This window comes from Pleurodeles waltl, chromosome 9 (assembly GCF_031143425.1).
Source record: "Pleurodeles waltl isolate 20211129_DDA chromosome 9, aPleWal1.hap1.20221129, whole genome shotgun sequence".
Taxonomy (NCBI): Eukaryota; Metazoa; Chordata; class Amphibia; order Caudata; family Salamandridae; genus Pleurodeles; species Pleurodeles waltl.
The window spans coordinates 128,927,041-128,954,424 of NC_090448.1; the positions used below are offsets into that span (position 1 = coordinate 128,927,041).

The following is a 27,384-nucleotide window of genomic DNA, read 5'->3' on the forward strand; positions in this document are numbered from 1 at the left end:
ATACTCATCCTCATCCCAGTCATTATTCGCAAACAGTAGCAGAGCCAGAACCAGCCTTTGACCAAGATGAAAGTGCCAAAAAGGCACTAATACTGAGATACATGGTCATTTTATTAGTGACACAAACAAAATTGAAGACACTCGGGAACTGAGTATTCCCTGTCTAAAAGAAACCCCTTTCACCTCTAAGACTCTGAAAATGGTAATGGTGTGCAAATATTTGACGAGAAGCCCAACTTGCTGTCTGCCAGTCTCAGACAGAGGAACTCCCTGAACCTTTGCTCAAGGGCAGTGCCGGATTAAACCAATATGGAGGCACTCCATCCATCGAAATTCTGGGGCTGTTCTTGCAAATTGTCTTCTAATATGTTTTTAATTTTACCAACCAACTATTTTAATAAACCAATTTTATCACACAAAACTAAACATTACACATACGTAGTTTGCACCAAATATTTTTACAAACTGACAGAAGATAAGCTTTTAAGAGACAAAGGTGGTCATTCTGACCCTGGCGGTCTTTGACCGCCAGGGCGGAGGACCGCGGGAGCACCGCCGACAGGCCGGCGGTGCTCCAATGGGGATTCCGACCGCGGCGGTAAAGCCGCGGTCGGACCGGCACCACTGGCGGGCTCCCGCCAGTGTACCGCCGCCCCATAGAATCCTCCACGGCGGCGCAGCTTGCTGCACCGCCGCGGGGATTCTGACCCCCCCTACCGCCATCCAGATCCCGGCGGTCCGACCGCCGGGATCCGGATGGCGGTAGGGGTGGTCGCGGGGCCCCTGGGGGCCCCTGCAGTGCCCATGCCACTGGCATGGGCATTGCAGGGGCCCCCGTAAGAGGGCCCCTACATGTATTTCACTGTCTGCCGCGCAGACAGTGAAATACGCGACGGGTGCAACTGCACCCGTCGCACAGCTTCCACTCCGCCGGCTCGATTCCGAGCCGGCTTCATAGTGGAAGCCTCTTTCCCGCTGGGCTGGCGGGCGGTCTGAAGGCGACCGCCCGCCAGCCCAGCGGGAAAGTCAGAATTACCGCCGCGGTCTTTCGACCGCGGAACGGTAATCTGACGGCGGGACTTTGGCGGGCGGCCTCCGCCGCCCGCCAAGGTCAGAATGAGGGCCAAACTGTTATATGAATTTGATGTCTATGGTTTATGTAATTTAAGTGTTGATGGGTACATTACATTAATACAGTTGAGTTGATAATTTTTTTTCTATCATATGGAAACTGGACTGTAATTTTCTTTCAAGATCAAATCATTATTTTAATTTGTTGTTGCGGGGCCCCTGAAAGGAGTGGGGCCAAAGGCCGGTGCCTACTTTGCTTATTTGGTAATCCTGCACTGCTCAAGGGGTAGCCTGACCTCAAGTGGAATTACTCAGAATTTCCTCAGGAAGAGTATTCCCAGACAAGAAATAGGATGGGAGCAATTGCTGAGCGGATTCAACAACTGATAATTAAAGCAGTAGCCTTACATGCACCAAGGGAACCCCAAGCCACTCTAAAAGTATAAACCGATGGTCAAAGATGCACCCATGTCACATCCAAAGAATACAACAAATCTTCCTCTGAGAAATAAAGGGACAGGACAAAAACTGGCAAATAATCTCTTTATACCTGTGAGACAAAGTAATAGCTTCAAGAAGGAAATCAGGATCAGGTTGTAACACCACCCCATTGTCAAGGATTTTTAGAAAATGAAGTCTACACAACCAAACCCCATCTTCGCCAACATGATGAGATGATGGATTTGTCACCAAAAAGGCAACTAAAGAATTTTCAGAGTCACTAAATAAATTGATTCAAAGGGAGAAGCCCACAGCAAACGAAGAACTAGTAGTAAATCCTTATGACATGTGAGAGCATGAAGTGTGAGCTTTGACAGGGCAGAGCACCCAGCAGGTGAGAAACCAGCAGCTTATCTTCACGAAGACTGCCCTAGGGCTCACTGACAGCCCCTGTGGGCCTGCAAAGTAGCTATTGAAAGGTTCATCCCACAACCCTCCCATAAAAACTGCAAACCTGAAGGTAAACTGCCCTTCACAGGAGTGGGAGGATAGTTCCCAAATCGCTGCTAAAAAGCTTGCCATTTGTGACAATAGTCCTTGGAGGAGGAAGAGCATTGATAGTTGTGAATGGTACCAGCAGAGTGTGATGGACATCCTTAATTTTGCAACCCAATCCTCTGAATCGACTTCACAAGCGAGCAAGATGCTCCACCAATAAACATCCTGAGAAAAGAAGCGATAGGGGATTCAGGGAAAGAAACCATGGTTGTCTCAGAGAATTACAAGAGCTCCCTGCAATCCAGAAAGAGGGCTTTAAACTCCAAAAGTGCTAGTGAGTCGAAATCTTTATCAGCAGCTTCTCTACGTACACCAGGGGAACCCTAATCTGCTTAAAGCTGGAGTTCCTTGTGTAGCAAATACTGTTTTCACACACCCTGAGGGAAGATTAATTATACTGGAGGGTAAGATAGATTACCCATTAGTCATAGGTAGCATGTTTGCCCCACATACCTAGGAGCAAGAGTTCCTATGTTAATTAATTGCCCATCTGGCATCTTGAGTGCATACTCTGTGGTTACTGGGAGTGAGGGGTTCGTGAGGCGACTTCAGTAGTGTTTTTGATGTGTCTCTAAGCAGATTCCACTCCCTTCGTCCACATGCCCAGACTCTTCAAAATGGGAAGGTGTTGTCTCAACCGCTCTTTCAGTGGCCATTAACAAATGTGTGGTCACACCACAACACTGCTCTCTACTTATAGTTATTTGACTTCCCTATGCACCATCTATACCTACTCGTTGATAGGGGAGTTTGCTCTACAATGCTCTGCCCGCAGATCTCATCTCCAGATTATCTAGGCAGAGACATCTCCAATAATAATTGATTAATACACCCTCAGGACTGGGGCAGCGCCCCCCTGTCCGTTCCCACCTGGCACCTTCAGACCTTGCTGCTGGAAGATCCAGTTCTGTAAGATACCCTTGCAAACCAGTTCAGAAATTAACTTCAAGTTCAATGACTGAACGGCTTCCTAAATGATGATGGAATAGGAAGCTCTGAAGAAAGTAGTGTGGAAGTACTGTATATCGCAGTAGTGGGCAGGGTAAAAACCCTATGAAGAGATTAGCTACAGTAGAAAAGGCCTTAATCTAAACTTAGCGGCAACTGGTTTCTGATCCGTTGGCCTAGAAATTCCAGGTAAAACATCACAAATATAGGCAACATTAATCAAGAAACTGTTGCATTGTTCATGTTGATATATAGCCTTTTCCCACAATGAAGGTGACACTGCAGACTGCCTTTTAGCTTGGATATTAAATGCTGAAACAAAACTCTTACTCGTAACAGTGCTCCATGACAAGGGTGGGTCATAATGTACTTGAAACACACTATTACTCAGATTTAACTTTAAAAGTCTGTTATACAGTGCAGACCCTCACTGATCTACAGCACCCTATACAGATTTCTTAGATGTCCTGGATCTCCCCAGGTTGCCTCTGGACGTAATAGATGAGAAGAAGAGATTAAGAGAAAAGGAGGTAAGAGCAGCCATTAGCTAGGCTCCCAGCTGGGCTTTATAAAACCTACGAGTCATCTCTAGTCCCAACTATACTAGAAAGCTCTTGCAGAAGGCAGATTATCCCTGTCTTTAAGAGAAGCCTCCCTGGCCTCTATTAAAAAACGAGGGTGAAACCCTTTGGATCCGGCTTCTTACAGTCTTATCGCTGTCTTAAATACTGACTAGAAGGTCCTCAGGGAAATCCTGGCTAGTTGACTGCATCAAGTGTTCCACCTTTTGATCCCCGCAGACCAAAGCGTTATTGTCTGAGCGGTTATTACATCCCACAACATCATACAACTGTATAAAATCATGGAGGCAACCCTACTGATATGGCCCTACATTACCACTCTAGTTTTTTTATTTGGAGAAGGCATTTGACACACCAGTGTGGAACTTACCTCTTTGATGTGCTACACAAATTTAGGTTTGGGGCATGCGCTATAAGAATAGTGCAGTTATTCTACTGGGATCTTGTAGCAAGGTTTTGATTAGGCAAACTTATTTCTGCACCTGTTAAGGTGGGCAGGTGAACTAGACAGGGATGTTCTTTTTACCCCCTCCTGTTTGTGCTTGCCATAGAACAGTTAGCCATCTGGTTCAGATATGAGGGCCAAGTATCAGATGTCCCACTCCTGGGTAGGACATATGTGATTTTGCATTATGTAGATCATGTTATCCTTTTATTAAAAGATTCCTGTTAAGATCTCTCTGTGATTGCTATGGCACTGGAGGACTTTGGGCGGCCTCTGGACTTTTTGTCAACTGGGCAAAGTCATGTTTATTCTCTTTATGTTCAGGCGCACCTTCGCTCACCATAGACTTGGGAGAGTGCCTTATCGAATAAGGGCACATCACCTTTTGTTCCTTAGGCATTAACATATACCATTTAGAGCAAGACCTGTTGCAGGGTAACCTTACCAGAGCAGTGAACTGTCTTAGGTGCCAAGTGGCCTTTTGGAGGACACTCCCACTGTGTTATAGGGAGCATTGCCATATCTAAAATAGTAATGTTATCCAAGCTCCTATATTATTTTGCAAACATTCCAACCTACTTCATCCAGAAGTTTGTTCGAGAATTAGACGCTCTTTTAGAGGAACTTCTTTGCTATAATGGTTGTCGGAGAGATGCCATGGCTTAACTACGCCTCTGAGTTGATCAAGGATGACTGAAAGTGCCCAACTTTGAATGCTGTTACTTAGCAGCCCAATTGCAGTAGTTGTCAGGCTGGTTGTCCGGCCTCCCTCTTAAGAAAACGGGAGTGGTTGGTCATCCTATGCGTATGGTATACATTTCTAGCTCGATGCTGCTAGGTTTCCTAGAAGGTCCTCTCTTGAGCTGATTAAATCTTACACTTAGGAACGTTAAGAAGAACCTTCTTCTAAGCCAGACAAGAATGGAAAACTTTCAGCCATCTCCAGGCTTCCTCTGGAGAGGAGCATAAAGCAGCCAATCGTCCAAGTACAGAAATATCAGCCATTCATGCAGGTGAAGCAGAATCATAATGGAAGCAACTATCTTGTTGAAACCTCATGAGGCAGATTGCGGCGCAAGTGGCAAGGCCAGAACTGAAAGTGCCCTTCATACGACAAATGCATAATAAGGAAATTAGAATAACAATGGCAAGATCCAGACATTGCAAGGTATTAACAACAAACACAAAAATACGACTGCTCTAGGGAAGTCATCTTCCCATTTATATCATAAAGGACACCTCGACTGAACTTCATGGGCTCACTAGACCACATTAGGGTAATTTCCTATTATGAAAGCAGAAGTCTTGCACACTTCATAGTGTCATGCTTCATCCTTGACTTCTAATCCCCTCTTTGGTAGGATCAATGCCACCAGGGAGGACTCGACCATCTAGCTCCTTTTGAGCAGAAGGGAGTTCTTGATAAATGATAACTGGATAAAAAGACCGAGCATCAAATCTGTAAAAATACCTTGTGTTAACCCCTAGTACTTCCTTTATTAAATGGGGAACACATTGAAACCACAAGAGCATAAGTTGAAACCACGAGAATAATGATTTGTGGTAGTCACTCAAGCCAACATGTTCCTGCCCATTCTTATCAGTCCTTACGGGTCTTGTGCATTCATCAGGGCATCGAATCCCTATTCATTACGCAAATGTTTGTGTCAAACAGAGATAGTGTACCCTACAAAACAATGAACAAGGAAACACCCAGAAAAGGTCCTACCTTACTTCAGTATGCATCTATATTAGGCACCTGTAAAAACAAAAACAGGTCACCCAAATATATTTACATTATTATAGAAAAACAAAACTCACTACCAAGCCCAGTGTTCATCCATAAGGATATAAATTTGCATTACAAAGAGTGACACACACTAGTAAAGTTTATGCAACAAATCTACTAGAATGTGTGTCTGATGAACAGAATTTCTTTTGGTAGTACTTTCATACGCTCTTACCCATAATTTGGGAGTAACTAGTTTCTTGTCCAGTAGAGGGGAGACGCCCTTTATAGTCACACCCTAGGCAAACACAAGACTGCTCAGGGAAACGATCTTTGCTTTTTTTTTTTTTTTTTTAAATTTCTTTCAATAGTGTCATCGTAACTAAGGACTTTCGATTACACTAATCCCACGGATAACTCACATGAAAGATTTTGCTCCCATGAGAAGTGGGGACAGGGAGCACAACGGGAAAAGAATGGAATGGAAAAAAAACAGCTGAAAGAGACACAGGCAAAAAAGACATTGAAAGGAAAAGAACGAAAGAAGGGTGAGGGGACAACAGCCCATCAAAACAAGGAGTCAGTCCCTCCTCTTGTTTCTCGGTTACGCTCATGTTCCCAAATGTATTTTAAGAAATTTAAGAAGAATAGCGTACCAATGCCAGTCACTCCAAAGCCTGCATCAAAATTTAGCGTCCCTGAAAGCCCCGCAAGAACACAGATATATCTAAGGGCGGTTCTTTTACCCAAAAGACGCAGAAAAGCAAAGTAAAAGCACGGGAGATCGGAAGAACTTCTTCAATAAAAAACTGGTACTCGATCAGTTTCCCCCTGACTTACTTCTTCAAAACGAGTGTCAGGCGCAAGTACCTATGTGTTCCCCTCCCCAGGCCGAACTACAAACGGAGCCACTGTCTCTGCCCTCATTTATAAGCAGAACTTTAGACATTCTATCTCACAGCAGCTGCAGGAAACTGACGTATCTGCAGCTGCATCCACTTCTATTGAAGGAAAACTGGGTATTGTAGTCATTGAAGCCCAGGATCATGGAAAGTGTAGTTGTTGACCTTCCTTCATCACTGTTACGTAGACAAAGAATATGGATGTCTGCACATGATGCACCACAATGTGGCAAGAAGTGGCCGAGAACTTATCTGAATGATTTTATTATGGTTGATGGCGCCCAAATTATTAAGAAGAGACGTTTGCTCTGCTTGTATTTGCTGTTCTCGTTTATGAGAGGATTCACAATATCTTGACACACTGCACTGCATTAGGGCAAACGTGCCCGAGAGCGTGTCTGATTTATTTTTCAATGTGAATGGCTTTCTTCTTCCACCATTCTCATTTATAACAGGATTCAAGATGTTGTGACACGCTACATCCGAGCGGTGTAGATGTTCTTCAAAACGTCCCGCAGGAGTCTACTATAGCCAGAGTGGGGTTTACATGACAATATCCTTATTACTCATATCCTCCCTAAATTAATTCACTTGGGGTGTTAGATTAACAGACCATACTTTTAAGATATACAGTAGTATAAATACACCCCCAAGTTACAGGATCGTACTTCCGAGGTATTAACTGCTCTGGAAAAAACAGAGGAAATAAATCAATATGATCATTCTTTGGTTGCAGTCAGTATGACTGAAGGGGAACTTTCCAGGAGCATACTTAGAAGAAATCAAAGAGTATGTATTCTTTTTTCCATTCAGTAGGAATTAAGGAGATACACCTTAGGAGGAGGCTTAGAAGAGGCAAAAGCGGGTGTTGTTGATGGAAAATATCTCAGTGTTGATAAATTTTAACATCAATATCAATGTGATTGTTGCCTGTCTCTAGTGCTTCGATGTTGGGTACCTCAACATTTACCTATGACCCGACCGGATGGAGTACTCAGTCTTGAGTGACATCTCCACATTTACGTCAACAAAGACCTTTATGTTGTCAGTTTTGGAAGGTGGACGTGTTGCTACAGTATCTTTCATTGATGTTGTTTACTTCAATTGTGTTTTTTTCTCTTTTCTTTTTGAATTCCCTGAGGGAGCTTATTGAGAAATGGCTTACTCTAGAAGGCACATATTCTCTGTCCACAGCAGCACTTTCCATGACTGGATCTTTTGAATGTCTTCCTATTTCCCCTCAAACCTATCCTCTTTCCTTAACCACTTTGCTGCCAGGCCTTTTCCCCTCCTGTGGCGAGCCTTTTTTTGGCTATTTGGGGCAGTTCGTGCTTAGGCCCTCATAACTTTTTGTTCACATAAGCTACCCACGCCAAATTTGCGTCCTTTTTTTCCAACATCCTAAGGATTTTGTGGGTTCCTCTGAAGGAGACCAAGAAATTAGCCAAAATACAGTGAAAATGTTTTTGTTTTTTTTAAATGGGAAAAAAGGGCTGCAGAAGGCACTTGTGTTTTTTTCCCTGAAAATGGCATCAACAAAGGGTTTGAGGTGGCAAGGTCACCATCTTCCCAGCTTTTAGGAACAGGCAGACTTGAATTCGAAAACCCCGTTTTTCAATAGAATTTTGACATTTTACTGGGACATACCCCATTTTTACTATTTTTGTGCTTTCAGCCTCCTTCCAGTTAGTGACCAAAATGGGTGAGAAACCAATGCTGGACCCCTGAAAGCTAAACATTTCCGAAAAGTAGACAAAATTCTGAATTCAGCAAGGGGTCATTTGTGTAGATCCTACAAGTGTTTCCTACAGAAAATAACAGCTGAAATAAACAAATATTGAAATTGAGGTTTTACTCTGTAACTTTTTCCTGCAATGTCAGATTTTTTAAAGCAATATACCGTTACGTCAGCTGGACTCTTCTGGTTGCGGGGATATATAGGGCTTGTAGGTTCATCAAGAACCCTAGGTACCCAGAGCCAATAAATGAGCTGCACCTTGCAAAGGGTTTTTATTCTATACCGGGTATACAGCAGTTCATTTGCTGAAATATAAAAAGTGAAAAATAGGTATCAAGAAAACATTTGTATTTCCAAAATTCTCTGAATTCCGGGGTGCCCATACTAGCATGTGAATTACAGGGCATTTCTCAAATAGACGTCTTTTTTACACACTGCCTTACATTTGGAAGGAAACAATGTAGAGAAAGATAAGGGGCAATAACACTTGTTTTGCTATTCTGTGTTCCCCTAGTCTCCCGATAAAAATGGTACCTCACTTGTGTGGGTAGGCCTAGCGCCAAGAAAGGAAATGGCCCAAAACACAACATGGACACATCATATTTTACCACAGAAAACAGAGGTGTTTTTTACAAAGTGCCTACCTGTGTATTTTGGCCTCTTGCTCAGCCGGCACCTGGGGAAACCTAGCAAACCAGCGCATTTTTTAAAACTAGACACCTAGAGGAATCCAAGATGGGGTGACTTGTGGGGCTCTGACCAGGTTCTGTTACCCAGAATCCTTTGCAAACCTCAAAATTTGGCCAAAAAAACACTTTTTCCTCTCATTTCGGTGACAGAAAGTTCTGGAATCAGAGAGGAGCCACAAATTTCCTTCCACCCAGCATTCCCCCAAGTCTCCTGATAAAAATGGTACCTCACTTGTGTGGGTGGGCCTACTGGCAGCAAAAGAAAATGCCCCAAAACACTATCTGGAGACATCAAAATGATCAAATACAAAACTACCTGTTTTTGTGGGGGGCACCTGCGTTTTTGGTCCTGGGCTCAGCAGCCTTCTAGGGAAACTTACCTCATTTGTGTAGGTGGGCCAAGTGCTTGTGAAAGGGAAGAGCCAAAAACATGTCGATATTGAGGGGGAACCAAAGGGGGTCCAAAAGGGCAGTTTGCAAGAAAACATTTTTAAGCTGACAATTGCAGCAGAATTTTTATCGGTATAGATGAGACAATGCTGGGTGGTAAGAATTTTGTGGATTCCTGCAGATTTACGGAAAGTTCTATCACAAATTAAATTCCCTGGCATCTAGTAGACTTTCATACCCCCCCCCCCCAGGGGTGTGGATCAGAGGTAATTGCCCCTGGCGGCTAGAGGCTTCTGCCGTCCCTGGGGGCAGATCGGCCTAATAGCAATAGGCCGATCTGCCCCCAGGGGGCAGAAAAAGCCTAAAATAAATTTGCCCCCCCCCCCCCCCCAGGTAGCGACCCTTGCCTAAGGGGTCGCTCCCCACCTCTAAAAAACAAAACAAAACAGAAAAAGAAAAATCCCCCCCAAAAATATCCCTGGTGCCTAGAGGCTTCTGCCCCCCCTGGGGGAAGATTGGCCTAATAACAATAGGCCAAACTGCCCTCGGGGTGCAGAAATGGCCTAAAATATATTTGCGGCCCTACCCCCTGCCCCCCACTACCCCCCCAGGGAGCGACCCTTGCCTAAGGGGTCGCTCCCCTTCCGTGACATTAGCGCAAAAAAAAGATCTCCGGGCAGATTGACCTAAAATCGGCCGATCTGCCCCCAAGGGGGGCAGAAATGGTCTAAATACAATTTGCCCGCCCAGGGGAGCGACCCTTGCCTAATGGGTCGCTCCCCATCTCTTAAAAAAAATAAAAAAAATAAAAATTAGCCTGTCGCCTACAGGTTTCGGCCTAATAACAATAGGCCGATTTGCCCCCAGGGGGGCAGAAATGGCCTAAAATAAATGGTTACGTCCTGGGCACACGAGCACTGTGCCGCTGGACGTAACCATTACGTCCACGGCACAGAAGGGGTTAAGATATGTTAACATTTGCTGATGAAAGTAATATTCCACCACTGCATGTGAATCAGGGAGTCAACCAGACATAAAGTTTTTGGGTCTTTCTCAACACATACCACACGCAGGGCATTTGACCCAAAGAGGTGTCATGGTCATTTAAAACAAATTAACAAACTGCCTGAAAAACAATCGCTAATGTGTTTTAACACAATCTTGGTTTGGAAAGACCTTGAGTGTTCCACAAATTCTAGGAGCCATCTAACTTATCTGAACAAATTTCCCTTATTCATGTTTTCCTTTACATCATGACTGTGAGCATATTATTATATCGTTCTTATTCCAGAGAACATTTTTAAACTTTAATTGGCTATGTTTATAAAAATAAAATTCACCAAATGTATCTTTTGATAGGCTGTATATTGTTTCTGCATTTAAAAATGTCCAGTTTGTAAATAAAGCATGTATTTGTATAAAAATGGACCATGGACAGGGGTGGGACTGGTCAAGTCTTAATGTATTTATTGAAGATTCTCATGATGGACAATTAAGAATAACCTTTACTTTGTAGGTAAAGTGGTTAGAACATTCATAGTAGCCCGACTACAGTCACATATGAATTTCAACCTCCTAATTTTTCATCGGTTTAGTGCACCATTTAATACTGCTGCTCTACAGGTACTGAATGATGGATGTTTTGAATACTCTGTATGATAGTGGTGTCTGTTTGGTGGTGCTTTTGACCCACACCCTTCTCTTTACTCTTTTCACCTGCATGGGCTTTAGTGACACTATTATTTTCTTTCCTATTTAGCGTATGTGGAGAGCGAGTTCTGCAGGTCTGCTGCTTTTCCAATGCCCTGTAATGTTATTGAAAAGTGCATTTCTTGCACCTTTTGTCGTAATCTCTGCATGGAGCCACTTGGAGCAGGTAGTGGGGATTAACAACAACACCATTCACTGATATGTGGCCAACTCTACTCTTCAAAGTGACCAATCCTTTGGACATTGAGAAATTTAAATATTTCCTTCTTGAACCCCTCCAAAACAGAATTTGTGCACATGTACATGAAAGTACAGCTTTGCCATCCGGAAATGTGTTTCTGGCTCTCTCGCTCCTACTTTTGTCCCTCATGTGAAGTTCATCAGGTTCACCTTAGACAAACACCTATTGCTGCAACTTCACAATGGCCGGCTCCAAAATTCAACTATGTATCACCTCGACCACCTATAAAAACTGAAACCTATCAAAATATTAGATTTCGGAACCCATGTAACATCATTAACACCATAACATACTGCCACATTTGACATTGTAGCCCACCTAGCGTGGAAATACCCTAAAGCGCAAATGGCACTCACAAGTCTAGCACCAAGACACACATTACATAATCACATAATCACAAGTAAATAAGACCAGTAAAAACTCCACCTTAGCACAGCAGAATGAAACTGCTGGCACACAGTCCAACACTTAGGAATTACAACTAGATAACTAAATACTAAGGTTTTAATGCATAACCATTTCCTGCAATATGAATAACAAATAATATCCGCTGAAAATACAAGCACCTTACAGCAGTTCTCGACTTCTTCACAACCTAGGATGGTGCATTTTAAGATTCTGCAAAAGTCAATTGACTAAGAGGAAGATTTCTTCTCGGAGGCCCCTTCACCTTTGTTGCATTTCTGAGTTGACACAGGCTGGAGTGCAGATAAATGGTGGTTCTCAGAGGCGAAATGAAAGAAGAGCCTGCAGTTAAACAGAATCTCCCAACCATAAAACACTTCCGTTCAGGTAAGGCAGGGTCAGACTATCTGCACTTATTGATCCAGTAGCTTGGAGGTGTCTTCTGATATCTCAGCCCCACCGTTTCTCATCAGGTGTCTCTGGTGACTCTGGGCACGGAGAAAGACCACGTGCAACAAACACGTGCTGTCAAGGCTGTCCAGAGGTCGAAGTGCACGGGTTCTGTGTGGCAGAACTTGTGCATACTTTTTTAATCTACCAAAAAGTTCCATTTCTTTGTGTTAAAAGCCAACCTTGGGGTTGTAATTCCGACTGTTGAGATGCCTCAGCTGAAGTTGAAGTGCGGGATCGTTCTGTGCTTTGAAACCAAGGTAGAGACAGGTGAACAAGAAACCAGCCTCTTTGCCAAGGTGCGTGCTGTCTGAAAGAAATGTAAATGTGTGCAATTGGTTAATCTGCAAATGTAAAGGCTGCTTAGGGGCGGTATTGGCTTCGAGGGATGGAATCGATAAAGCTTCCTGATGACAGAGATTTGTTGTTTTTGAGAGGTGTTGTAAGGGTGTTACTAGCTGACCTGTGGAGTAATTGGCGCACAAAACATGTTTGCACTTGTTGCAGTCAATGAAGTACTAAAATCTGTAGTTTGCCTTACACGTAAACGCTTTTGCAGATTTTGTAGCAGCCTACCTTAAAGTGTGTTTAATAGTGAATTTCCAACTAATTAGTTTAACTTACATTTATTCCTCATTTAAGGTGTGAGTTATTGTATATGCAGTTATCTGATGGTGAAAGACTAACAAAATAATCTCAGAATGGTCTGTTCTTTTTAGCCACCCCTTTGACCCTTCCCCCACACTCATTAACCTCACCCCAGAGCACTCAGGGTGGCATTTCCCATGCACTTTTACTGCTGAGGCTGTCCGAGAGCAATAGAACATGCCTCTAGTTGCAATCGACGAGCCCTTCTTGTGCTGAACTGCTATGTTTGAAGCCTAACATGTCTCGGTGTAGGGGGAGGGCCTTAAATACTGTAAACAGGTTTTACTTACTGACACTAACTTCTGCCGTACAGCAGTAAACTGCGATGAAGACACATACCCCAGACCTTTAGTGAGACTCTTTAGTAACTTCATATAGTATCTTATAAGTGTAGCAGAACAAGACTGTCTTTCAGCTGTTTCTTCAACATCTGTAACACTCGGTCTTAACAATTCTCAGCAGTTCTCCTCAGTGCCTGCAACTTCTTACCTCATGATGACAGGGCAGGTGACCCCAGGACTTAGTAGTTTCCACACTATTAGATGTATAACTTGAATAGCAGAAATGGGTTTCTCGTTTCTGCATGTCCCTGCATCCGCCCGAAGATCTCAACTCTTCATATGAAGCATGTCTGTTAGTCAAGTGGCCCAAGTGCCAGACCGACACACTCCAACACAAACTACTACGGTGCATTACATCTTGAGTAGAGTGATAGAGAAAGGCACCCTCACACACAAGAGAAGGTTATCACACTCTTTCCCTCTATACAACAAGACATTACACTCTGTGCAAAACTAGCAACATTGAATGAACATTGTGCAGTGAGGCGGGGCGCATGACTTTAGTAATGAAATGAAATCATGTTAACCTTCAACAGCTGTAATAGTGTGACTAAGCACAAACCTTGCACTGGGACACTTACGGAAACATAGTACCTCCATCTTATTACACATTATTTTTCCTTTCTGTTTTTTAACAGGAGGTTGAACACATTGTTATAACCTACCTAGGTGCATGTGTTGGAATCGGGCAGAGTAACATTGTGTCCTATTGTGATGGTGATCCGTGGTTGCAGGTTGTGTGCTTATGGTGCTGATGAAGACCTCCATAAGACTAATTAACACATTATTATTCCCCTAAAATTGCTTATAATCTTTTTAATTTAAGCTTTACTTAACTACAGTTACTTATGCACATAGCAGTTTTCTTGTGTACTGTTAGGTACTTTTTTCAGGTAGGGCCGTCCAAAGACCTCTTGATTTTTTACATTTCTAGGTATTGTTTTTGCTTTCTATTGTTCATTCGTTTAAATATGAGGTTGAAATGTGTAAACCTTTGCAAAATAAAAAATGGATCCCTTTAATTGAAAGCGCTGGTAGTGCCACATTGTGTGTTGACCCGCCTGTCAGTTTTTGGTACTTCTCTAACTTTCATTTCCTCCTGGTTCTTCCAAACTAAGAAAATCTTAATATTTCAGTCAATGTTGGCTTTATCCTGTGAAATTTTCTGGTTTTCCTTTAGGAGGAAGAAATAAGGGTTTACACCATTCTAAGGGTCTGTTCGAACAATCAAGCTCAGATAAAAGTTCAAATTGAATCCATTCTACATAATGTCGAAGTGCAGATTAATCAATAATTTTGTTTAGTAGTCTAGCAACGTACATTTGTTTGTTCATACATGTAGAATTCAGATATGGGGATAGGTGTTAACATGATGTTAAAGGTAAAGGTTCATGGTAAAAAATGAACGTTCATGCTGTTAATATTTAAAGTGTTCTATTAAACAATATTTAACTCTTAGAATTCTGTATTAACGTTTGTAATACCATAAAAGAGATTTAAAAAACTTTTGTAGGACCACAACTTAGAAATTATTAACAGGATCCAAAAGACAGAGACTGGTTTAACATGAGTTGTCTCATTTGCATTGCTTTGTAGAACAAGCTAGCTGCTTCTTTATTGAATCCAGTTGTCTTAGCTGGTTCACTTTTTATCAAAATATTAAAGAAATTTCACCCCATACCTTGAAAGCCTAACATTTTGGCTAATTCCCACCTTCTACAAGATGTAGTCTGGTTCATGAATGAGAAAACAACAATTATTGAGACAGTACTTATTTCTTTATTTTCATTGTTACGTCATAAGACTGTTTTGACATTGACATTATTGACTTTTATTCAGCTGCTTCTATTCGTGTCTGTTTTTTGGTACCACAAATACAAATCATGTATTAAAACTGTCTTTCAACTTTGTTGTAGGCGTTTTAATAGCCTGCTATTTAATATTTGCAACAAGAATGACTGCAGATCAAGCTATTCTTTTTGTTCGAGCAAAGAGACCGAATGCCATTCAAACCAGATTACAGTTACTCTGTGTAAGAGAGTTTTCCCAGTTCTTGATCCCACTACGAAATGTATTTTCCTGCTGCGAACCCAAAGCCCATTCTGTGACCTTGACTCAGTATCTTATTCGACAGAGGCACCTTCTTCATGGGTATGAGGCTCGCTATCTCAAGCATGTGCCAAAGCTTGTTCATATGGTTTGCAAACTGCTTTTGGTTCTGGCGGAAAATAGGCAAGTTGTTAAGGAGGAGGTTGTAGAGATGCCAGATCTGTCTGCTGAAATAGAAAAGACCGTTTCCCAGTTGGCCTCATCACAACTTGAGAAGGAGTTGGGGGATAGCATCAACACTGCAAATGTGTTCTGCCAGTCTGCAGGGCCTGCAGAGCCTTGTATGGCTCAGGATGCTATTTTGGCTAGTGAGCAAGAATTTGATCCTCTTTGGAAGAGGCGTAACGTTGAATGTCTCCAGCCTCTATCACATTTAAAGAAACGTTTAAGCTACAGTGATTCCGATCTCACAAGAGCTGAATTTCTCCTTGAGCAAGGAGAAACCCCTTGGACGGTACCTGCACAATTACCTTTTCTCAGGAGACTAAGAGAGCAGAACAATGTGAAGCAGTGTTTTGTTGCAGCTATCGCAGAACAGATGCAACACACTCCCCCTGCAGATTTCAAAAGAGAGTCGTCAGTGCATAGCCCGTTTTCTTTCTGGACTCAGTCTAGGTTTAACAGCTTGGAAGGGCCAAGAGATGGATCTCCACTGTTCCATCGAAGAAAAATTCCAAAGGACATACAAAGAAGTCGAACATTTTCCTTGGGGTTCTCATCCATTGATAATAGCGCACAGTCAGAACAACACAATTATGACTTCTTCAGTTTGCCACAAAATGAGACACAACAGATGGGTGAGCTACACATGCATCCATGTGATGGGAAGACAAAGGAAGAGTCTGTCTTTTGTGGAAGAGGTTCTCCTCCATTTCAGGGCAATGAGAGAAGAACCTGTAAACGAGAGTGCTTTGGAGGACAAGACATTCATGACGTAAGGGAATATCTAGGTTTCGAGACAGGGGACACCGCTGATGGAATTCCACATGTTCTACAATCCGAATTAAACCTTGAAGCCAGAAGACTGCTGGCTATGAAGGCACTTTCAGGTTTAAGTGAGTGTATGGAAGAGCAGGATGTAACAGATAAAGTGAAGATGTGGCAGGTATGTGGAATAAAGATACTATCTACCAATTTTGCATGTAATATGGGAGAATATGCTTTTTGTGAGAAAATATTATCTTGTCAGTTTATTTATGCATGCATACTGATTTAGTTGAAAATATGTTGCATCAACTTTGATTATCTTTTACTTTAGTCATCTCTGGGCCTAATCTGCATAGTCCTTTTGTAGTCATAGAGCCTGTGATTCATAAGATCACAGGGTTTACAGTAATAGGAGGGTATTTTACTACTTACTAAATCGCTTTTGCTGTTGTAAAACCTTTCCGATCTACAAAATAGGTTCTGTCACCCACTCCAAATCGCAATTTGGAGGAGGCAGAAAAGAACACACCATCCCCAAATGGTGGATCAGATTTTTTTTTACTGCAATTGCAGTTGCAAAACATTAATCATATACTGTCATCTGATTTGGGATGACATTCGATTTGAAAAGGCGAAAGCTTTCCTTTTGGAAAACATGTCAAACAACTTAGGGAGTCTGGTGAGTTCTGCTGTCCCTGATTGGCCACCATCCCTGTGTTTATAGTCAGTTGCAGGGGTCACACATTGCAACTTGTCTAGATAATATTTATCAGCCAGTTTATTTTGTGACCCTCTCCTAATGGGCCTGTTGTGATTTAATTTATTTGAACATAGGTCGTGTCACAAAGCTGACACAGAACAGAAGACGTCGGTGCACAATTTGCATGCACTGTTTGCGACCTAACTATACGCTTTAAAGGCCCTTTAGAATAAAATGGTGTAGAGAGAGTAATAATTCAACTCCTTAAACAAATCCTGCATATTGGACTTACTGACGTTATTTTAGTAGCATTTACCATCTATCCTTCATCACCGGGTACAGGAAAGTAGATCAACTTTGTATTGTTAATATTGTAATACATTGCATTTTAATATCATTTAGGGCTCTTCACAACACAATGTTTCCTTTGCCTTCTACAATAAAATATAACTTGCTCAGCCCAAATACATCGCTCAGTTAAAATAAATAACTCAAATAAGCAGAAGATAACGCACACCAATAACTGCGCAAACTGCACATGCTGCGTATATGTTAAAAAAAAAAAGGCCGTATGAAAGAGCCATATTCGTGCAATGGCAAAAGTATAAGAAGAATGAGAGAATAACGCTCATTGTTTAAAGTAATTGAAGGTTAGATTAGGTCAGTGTTTTAATTTTTGCAAGTGGTCAAATACATTCACAGCTCCAGATGAAATGGTATGTACTTTATAAACCTCCGTAGACAGTCGCTTCTTTAAATATATGATTTAGGTCATATCCAGGCGTAATATTTTCAAAACCCTGTACAAGGCCTGATTAATTATGTTCACTTATATATGTCAGAATGAGGTGAGATTTTCACAAAATGGAAAATTTAGGAACTATTTTGTTCCTGCATAATTTAAATACGCTGTAAACCTATGGAGCTGAAAAGTTAATTGCCAAATTCAGCCTTTGCTCAACCCCATGCTAGACGCCACTTTTAAGAAGTGTTTTGTGTCACCCTGAAGGAGGAATTCAATGCACACTGCAGTTAATCTAGCCCTCCAAGTAAAATGAAATGGCGTTGATTTGCGATGGAGATGCTTGTCAGTGCCCAGTATGTCTGAATGATGTTGTTTTATGTTCTTGTTAAAAGCATGTGAATAGATTAAGACGTATTTTGTTTTCAGGAAACGTTTGAAAGAAAGGTGAAGTGTAAATGTACGCTTTACAACGAAAGAACCAAGATTATGGGGGGGTGCTTAAGAAAACACTTCTAATTCATTGAGTATACCCAACGTCATTTCCAAGCATTCTTTAGCTTGTTGGTACCTTCACAGAGAGAACCGCTCTTCTCCAAATCTGGTCAGCAGAACCCCAGGAAGTACAGTCTTTTTGATAGCGCTAGACCACTTTTCTCTATTGAACAAAACACTTTCAGCCTCATAGGACGACTTCAGAGGGGAGTTTCCTGAGTCTTGCTGCACAGAGAGCAGGTTGGCATGCCTGGAAAACCCTCTTCAGTCAATGATGCTCATGATAGAACAATGGGAATGCCTGGAAAACCCTCTTCAGTCAATGATGCTCATGATAGAACACTGGGCATGCCTGGAAAGTCCTCTCCAGTGAATGATACTCATGATAGGACAGTGGGCATGCCTGGAAAACCCTCTTCAGTCAATGATACTCCCAGATAGAACAGTGGGCATGCCTGAAAAACCCTCTTCAGTCAATGGCACTCATGATAGAACAGTGGGCATGCCTAGAAAACCCTCTCCAGTCAATGATAATCATGTTAGAACAGTGGGCATGCCTGAAAAACCCTCTTCAGTCAATGGCACTCATGATAGAACAGTGGGCACGCCTGGAACACCCTCTTCAGTCAGTGGCACTCATAATAGAACAGTGGGCATGCTTGGAAAACCCTGTCCAGTCAATGATACTCATGTTAGAACAGTGGGCATGCCTGAAAAACCCTCTTCAGTCAATGGCACTCATGATAGAACAGTGGGCATGCCTATAAAACCCTCTCCAGTCAATGATAATCATGTTAGAACAGTGGGAATGCCTAAAAAACCCTCTTCAGTCAATGAAACTCATGATAGAACAGTGGGCATGCATAGAAAACCCTCTCCAGTCAATGATACTCATGTTAGAACAGTGGGCATGCCTTAAAAACCCTCTTCAGTCAATGGCACTCATGATAGAACAGTGGGCATGCCTAAAAAACCCTCTTCAGTCAATGATACTCATGATAGAACTGAAAATATATGGTGTTTGAGCTAAAGCTGCAAAAACATTGGAACAGCCTTGGTGCACCTTGTTCCTTTATCGATTGGCAGGTGTGTTCCGTGCCAGAAAGCACCATCATTACAGAGTTCAGACACACTCATTTCTTCATCTCTGGCCTGTTCTTCTAACTGAAGGGTCTGGTAGTCCCCCCCATCCCTTTACAATATAAAAATCCTCACACATTAATACGTACTTCAGAAGGTTGCAGACCAATAATTACTGTCTCTCCACTGCCATGCTCTTTAGTTGGATTTCTTCACGAGAAAGGGAGTCTGCTATTGGGCACACACTACCTATTGCAGCTCCCAAACCTTTCTAATCTTTGAGCTCGGGCGAGCCTTGCAAGAGTGTCCGCTCTAAGAGTGTTATTATATCTGTGTGCCAGGCCAATTAGGTGGCCATCATCTGCTAATATTTGGTAGGCAACAGTAATGCATTGTGCACACTATGATATTAAAAGTTTCAGGGAATATAAATAAGATGTTTAACTTGAAAACGAGTTGCCCGTAATTTACTGAACTATCTATCTATCTATCTATCTATCTATCTATCTATCTATCTATCTATCTATCTATCTATCTATCTATCTATCTATCTATGTTTTAAATATTGCCCCTCATGCATGCTGACTGAGACTCACATGGTCAGTGGGTACTGTGGCAATGTAGATTATGCATGCTTGGAGAAAACATTACAAATGTAAGTTGTGTTGCCGTCTTGGCTTTCTATTTTATCATACGCATGTAATCATTTGTGGTTGCTCCAAACCAATATAAACATTTAATATGCCTGAATGATGTTTTGTGCTATAATAGAAAGACCTGAATTCCCGTGAAGGAACCTGGGATAAAATGTGCACAGAAAGAAATCCCTTCATCCTTTGTAATTTGATGTGGTCCTGGATCGAGCAGCTCAAGGAACCCGTCATCACCAAAGAGAATGTTGACATGTTAGCAGCCAATTGCAACGAGCCACATAGTGCACTTTATCTCCTTGAAAAGGTATTTCGTTTTTGAACGACATCCGCTGACATACCTCAGTATGACTGACCATTGTCTAATTGTGCCGTTGCAAAAGTTTGCTTGTGCATCTTTCCTAGAAATTTGTCCTTACATGCAGAATAAAATAGAGCATTGTGTTTAGGACAATGATATGTATGTGAGTGGTTGGGGACACTTCTGTAATGTACAAAACAAGCTGAATTGCTTCAAATCAACTAAGATGTTTACATATTGATTTCTGACATTTTATTTTTATCACGGTTAGCTAAATATGCTCTGGGTGACAAAGCCACACATACTTTGCGAGCAGTAAGATGCCCAGTAATATTTAGCACTGACAAAGTCAATATGGTTCACTTTGTAATGCCATCAAAACGAGCAAACGTAGTTGCCTGACGTCAGCTGCAGAAAGATGCGTTTAGCTACTCAACAGAGTCAAACCTATATATAAAGGGGCAGGAAAAACACAAGATTAGGGAGGAAGGTTGTTGAATCAGGGTCTAGATTTAACATTGATCAGAAAGCCATTCAAACGTAAGCATATTGGTCGTAATGCTGTCAGCAACAGACTGTTAAAGCGTTATGTAGAGAGATTGCAAAAGATGACTTAGGGGGTCATTATGACCCTGGCGGTCCTGCTCCGCCGCGCTGGCGGTGGCAGCCAGACCGCCGACAGCGTGGCAGTGCAGGACCGCCACATTATGACAATGGAAGTGAACTAGCTATATTGCAGCCAGTTCACCACCTGTACCACCAGGGAGGTAGGACCGCCTGGCCGAAGGTTGCCTACCTTCAACCCGGCAGTCCACTTAACACCGCCCCCAGTATTTTGTCCATCCTTACCGCCAGGGATTCCGTGATGGCAGCCCCGCCACGGAATTTCTGGCAGTAACAATACTGACGACAGGAATGCTCATTCCTGCCCAACCACCCTTCCATGAAGGATCCTCCCCCGACCCCATCAGAAGCCCCTACCCCCCAAGCAGTGACACCCCCCTCTCCCAACCCCCATTGTGACCCCCTCCCCCCACGATCCCCATTCCAATCCCCGGCCCCCTTGATCCCCATTCAGAACCCCCCCTACGATTACCATTCTGAACCCCTGCCCCCGTACATCCACACACCACACATACATACGTATATGCACACATACACGCACACTCATTCACATACACATGCACACACGGCCATTACCTCCTCCAACCCCCCACATACATGCATTCACACAAGCACACAAACACTTGCATACACACGCACACAAACACACACGACACCCCTCAGCCCCCTCCATTCACGCCCCCCCTTTCACTCATAGAACACTCAACATCCCCCAAGCCCCTTCCCCACCCCCGTCGGTCGATCACCTTACCCGGTGGTCGTCCGGGAGGGAAGGGGTCCATGGCGCTTGCTCTGCCGCCAGTGCCCTGCCAACACAACACCACCACGCCTATTACTAAGTCGTAATAGGCATGACGGTGTTTTGTGTTGACGTGGCGGTGCCAGCTGAGCAACCTCCACTACACTGCCAACCGCCAGTATGGCTGCTGGCGACTCTCCGCCCAATTTATGGCGGAGAGCTGCCAGTAGTCATAATATGGCGGTTTCATGACCGCCATCACTGACGGTCTTGTGGCTGGCAGGACTTCAGTGGTCTACATTGTAGACCGCCAAAATCATATTGAGGGCATTTCTGTTTTGTGACCTCCAGTTTAAAAGATAATATAAGTCTAGGATAAGTCCACGGTTCTTTGGTTTAATGCAGTGCTTGCTTTTTGAGTACCACCACCGATATATCCAAGCCTAGCAAACAAATGTGTGTAGCATATGGATTTTACCAGCTCTATTTAAGATTGTGAAATAAAAAGGCACTGGCATGGATCGTTTGTGTTACAATACTCAGTTTGTAAGTATTACAGGGGTAGAAGCACATCGGAAGAGAATATGGCGTAGAACAAGACCAATCGATAAGTCATCATAGTATTATTACAATCCTGAATGACAGCTCTATCCTTCTGGTGTGTCCAACTGGCCATCCTCTTTCTGTCTCTGCCCTCTCTTTCTGGATTGCATCAGATTCCTCGCTTTCATGACTGAGGGCATGCCACATATATGTGATCAGCAGGGAATGTCAGTCATCATGGCTGGGTCACCCCAATCACCTGGACTCACTTCATGTAACAAACACAAGCCATACCTTTTCTAATTTATATACCTATCGCAACAATGGCTGATAACTTTTCCATGACATATGTGGTAGACTATATTTCCCCTCATCACCAATCGGGTGAAGGGATCCTTGTACTTTTTCTATGTAAGCAATGGCTAGTAGTGCCACTAGAAAAAAGTGTGTTTCCACATTGCGTTGGTGAAAACATGTGAGTAGCATACTTTGTGTTTGTTTATCTAAACAGTTAACGATTTATATAGTTTTGTTAAGAGTGGGACATGCTAATAAAGTCGTCCAAAGGCTGTACATGTTTGTGGAAGCATTTCACATTCTGATTTTTTTGCATGCACCATTAGTCTGATAGAGACTTCAAGTAACAGATTCCTTACCTTAGAATTTTCCCCCAGACGTCAGACTGGATCCGGAGATTTTTTTCTTCGAGCAATACCCTTGCGCGTCATTAGGTGGCGTCGGTCAACTCTGCGGGTGTCTTAGTCGCCGTGATGACGTCGGGAGTAGTACATAGACGCCACCTCAGTGCAGTGACGTCAGTTCTTTTCTTTCTGTGCCCCTCTCTGATCGGAGAGAGCTACCCTGGTCTCTTTTTGACCAAGTTTGACCATTTTGTCAAGTTTTTGGGTGAGTTTTTGTTCGATCGAGATGTCCCCGAAGACCGATTTCAAACGGTGTGAGGATTGTCACTGCATGACGTCGGTGACGGATTGGCATCGGGTTTGTTTATGGTGCTTGGAGTGTGGCCATGACCCGAAGTCGTGCTCTGAATGCCGGGCCATGCACCCAAAGGACATGAGGGAGCGGTCCCTCAAGCTCATAGTGGCCCGGCGCTGGACTCCGCGTAGGTCCCAGTCTCACTCGTGAGGAAGGTCTCTAGACCGTTCGCAGAGCCACCACCATTCTTCTTCCTCCAAGTCTTCGGGCACAAGTAAGAAGAAAAAGAAGTCGAAGCAGTCCCGTTGCCCTTCGACTTCACCCCGTCGCTCGGCTGTTGCGACGCGGGAGGAGTGTCGACGCTCGAGGCCTCTGTCTTCAGAGCCTGCTTCTGGGTCTGCTCCGCGCTTCCCCGAATTTCCGGGAGCCGGATCGAACCCCGCCCAATTAAAGGGGTTTTATGATGCCATTCTCCTCGTTTTTGGGCATACCGACCCCGATACGGCGCCTTCGGGCCCAAGGGGTTCAGACGAGGGGCCTTCGGGTACCGCACAGACGGCTTCAGCTCTGGCCACCGAGGTCCCCTCCGGACCCGCTCCCCAGTGCCAGTTCAATTGTCGATGCTCCTGATGTCAGTAGTGCCCACTATCGATGTTGACCCGATCCTTATTCCCAGCGAGTCAGAATGGCATCAGCCGATGCCGCCTCTGTTTTTGATGGGGCCTACTCACCCCAGGTCGGATTTGGACCCTTTTCCTTATGGGTACGAATTCGGGGAAGGATTGGGAGGGGTTCCTGGACACTTATAAATACCAGGATGACCCATCTTTGGACTGGGTAAAGAAATTGGGCGAGGCCAGTGGACTGGACACTTCTCCAGATACTGGCATTCTGTCTCTTCATTCCGTGGCTACGGAGGAGGGAGCGACTTATGCTATGGTGGTCAGTAGGGTGGCTGAGGTCCTTGGCCTTGAGCTACCTACTGTAGAGGTCAGGTCCAATCTCCAGACGGACGTGCTTCAGCCCGGATCTTCCACATCTGAGCCCCTTTTGCCATTCAATGAAGCCATCATCGATATCCTTTTGAGTACTTGTTCCAAACCCAACAAGGGCTCCTGTGAACAGGACTATGTAGGACAATGCCACCATCGGCCCGCCCCGAACGACCCTAAATTCCTGTCCCAACACCCCACGCCTGAGAGTCTTGTCATCCAGGTTTCCGCTTCCTCGGGCTCATTCCCTTCCGCACCCCCGGATAGGGAATCAAGAGGGCTGGAACAATTTGGGAAGAAGATGTTTTCTTCCACCAGTCTCGTGCTGCGGTCCGTGAACACCTCATACGTTTTGGGACGCTATACCCACTCTCTGTGGGATAGGGTTGCGCAAGTTCTGCCGCAGATACCGGAGGAGGTCCGTGCTATTGTCTCCCAAGCTGTCAACGAACAGAGAGATGCGGTGAAGTTCACGATCCGAAGTGGGCTGGACAAAACCAATTCTCTAGGCAGATTGGTTGTTACGACAGTGGCTTTGAGATGCCATGCCTGGTTGCGTACTTCTGATTTTTTGGGGAATGTTCAACAGTCTCTTATGGACATGCCCTTTGATGGCTCCCGTTTCTATGGAGACACGGCGGACTCGGCCTTGGAGAGGTTCAAGGGTTCCCAGGCTACGGCTCCGTCCCTTGGCCTTTCTGTGTTACACCGCGGCGCTCGCCGCGGCCGCGGGCTCAGGTTGCCGCGGCGCAGCACGTTAATTTTGCCGCGGCCGACGCCCGGGCCGCGGTAGACGCCGAGGCAGACACCCAGGTCGCGGGGGTCGCCGCGGCTCCGGCGAGAGCCATGAAGGCTCCAGGGAGCCGGTCTGGGGGTCACGGCGCTCCCCTTTTTTCAAGTTCTGCCTTAAAGGCAGACGCGGCAGAGCCTGAAACCCCAAAGGGGTTTCAGGCATGGCCGCACCCAGCGCATTATGCGCTTAACATTTATTTTTCTTGCATGTATTCACCTGCCCACCACCACTTACCGATGTTCCTAGGACAAACCGAACCCTTACACTGGGGGTTCTTTATACTTGCCTTTTTTCTCTTCCCAGCATGCTTACCACTTCCTCTCTACCCAGCATGCATTGTTTAACACACATACCTAATTCATTACTGTTTTCTTTTCCCCAATCCAAGATGGCGGTGTTCTACTTCCTGTTTCCTGTTTCCTGTCCAGGGGTATTTAAGGGGATTCCAACTGCCTGTTCATTGCGTTGCAACACTCCTTGGTGATAGTCACGCTCCTATTTGATATCCTTCTGCGAATCCTGTCTGTTCCTGATTTGCTTTGTTTTCCTGCCTTCCTGAACTGCGGTCCTAATACCCTGGTGTCCTCCTTTTCGTTTCAGGGAGTTCCTGTGGAGGTTTTTTACCCTACTGGGGTTTTTCCTCTGGGACTCCTTCTGGAGGGCACGGACTGTAGTGGTTCGCTCATACCAAACAGCACCGTGGCTACCGGAAGGGGTCGCCCCTACCTCGGCCAGAGCAGAACCCGTCGGAACAAGGACCGTTCCCCTACGCCTCTCCGCTGCGAGGGTAAGACCGTTGAGAACCGCGACAGATTGCAACGCCCACAATTCCAGTTGCAGTCCGGAACTATGGATAACCCAGTGGTAAACACGGAACCTACTAACCAGGACCTACTGGCGACTATACAACAACAGGCTCAAGAACTCCAGCAATTACGTACTGAGAATACTGTTTATCGACAAGCCTTTGCCTCCAGGACCACAGATGTCCCTGCAGTAGCCGCCTCTACACCTCGATTTTCCGGGGATCCCACCACATTAAAAGAATTCCTGGATGCCTTAACGGTGTACTTTGCCTTTCGCCCCTCGCAATTTGTACAAGATAAGACCAAGGTGGGGTATTTGATTAGTGCCTTATCAGGACCAGCCTTGGCCTGGGCCACACCTCTAGTAACCAGAAACGATCCCTGTCTATCTAATTATTCCACCTTTATCACTACTTTTAAACAGATGTTTGAACGCCCTGGACTCGAGGCGTCAGCAGAAGAGGCTCTTTTCGAAGTCCAACAAGGGAGTCAGGATGTATTACAATACATCACCCGTTTCAGACAATTAGCTGCAGAAACGACCTGGGTGGAACGTACCTTAGTGACACTCTTCCGTAGAGGTCTAAGAGAGGACATCAAAGATGAACTAGTACATTCTGCCAGGATAGAAAACCTCAAAGGGTTGATGGACCAAGCACTAACTATAGAGTATCGGTTAAATGAACGACGAATGGAGAAAAAGAAGAGTCGTTTGCCTTTTCACTCAGTACCATCTCGTCCCTTCGCCCATCGTTCCGAGGAAGCCCGCCCTGAATCCAAAGGGAATACCGAGGAAGAGCCCATGCAGATTGACACAGCTCGCGGACCTCTATCCGCCAGCGAAAGGGAACATAGACGAAGGAAGGGGCTTTGCCTATATTGTGGTGCAGCTGGTCACCTAATTCGCGCCTGCCCCATTCGTCCAACCAAGCCCTTGGGAAACGCCAACTCCCGTCCCCAGTAAGAAGGGTGAGGACGGGATATCGTGATATACCTTCTATTTGCTCTTCCAGGGAGGAAGGAACTGCTCTTTTTCTCTTACCAGTTACCCTCCATTTAACTGATGGCCGTGAAGCAAGAACTTTGGCTTTATTGGATTGCGGAGCCAGTGGCCTATATTTAGATGAAACCTGGGCCAAAGAACAACAAATAACACAAATACCCAAAGAAATACCAGAACAGGTACATACTGTTGATGGGTCACTCTTGGCCTCTGGACCTGTACAATACACCACCCCTACTTTCTGTTTACAGTTCGGTAAACATCAGGAAATTCTCTCGTTTGACTTAATCTCATCACCACACCATGTCATGATCCTGGGAATTCCATGGCTTACACGGCACAATCCTTACATCAACTGGGAAACAAAAACCATTTCGTTATCCTCCCATTTTTGTCAACACCATTGCTATCCGGCCGGGGATTATTGGTCCCCAAAAAGTCTCTCAACAGCACCTGCCCAGGTGGGAGGATCCATTAATGTTCTACAGGGAGTTCCCAGACAGTATCAGGACTATATCGATGTATTCCAGAAGCCAGAAAGACCTGAATTGCCACCCCACAGAGAATACGACTGTGCCATTTCTTTAGAGCCAGACACTGTAGTTCCTTTTGGGCGGATGTACTCCCTCACCGAACCAGAGAAACAAATTCTGAAGG

The 27,384-nt window shown here is 44.3% G+C and overlaps 1 protein-coding gene across 3 annotated transcripts in view; it reads left to right on the forward strand.

Annotated features, from left to right (window-relative positions):
- PTPDC1 (protein tyrosine phosphatase domain containing 1) overlaps window positions 1-27,384 on the forward strand; it is a 227,818-nt gene that overhangs the window by 164,482 nt on the left and 35,952 nt on the right. For all 3 annotated transcript variants that reach the window (XM_069206402.1, XM_069206403.1, XM_069206401.1), the window contains 2 exons: window positions 15,204-16,501; window positions 20,112-20,297. In XM_069206402.1, coding sequence (XP_069062503.1) covers window positions 15,204-16,501; window positions 20,112-20,297 — 1,484 coding nt within the window. The remainder of the gene's footprint in view (window positions 1-15,203; window positions 16,502-20,111; window positions 20,298-27,384) is intronic.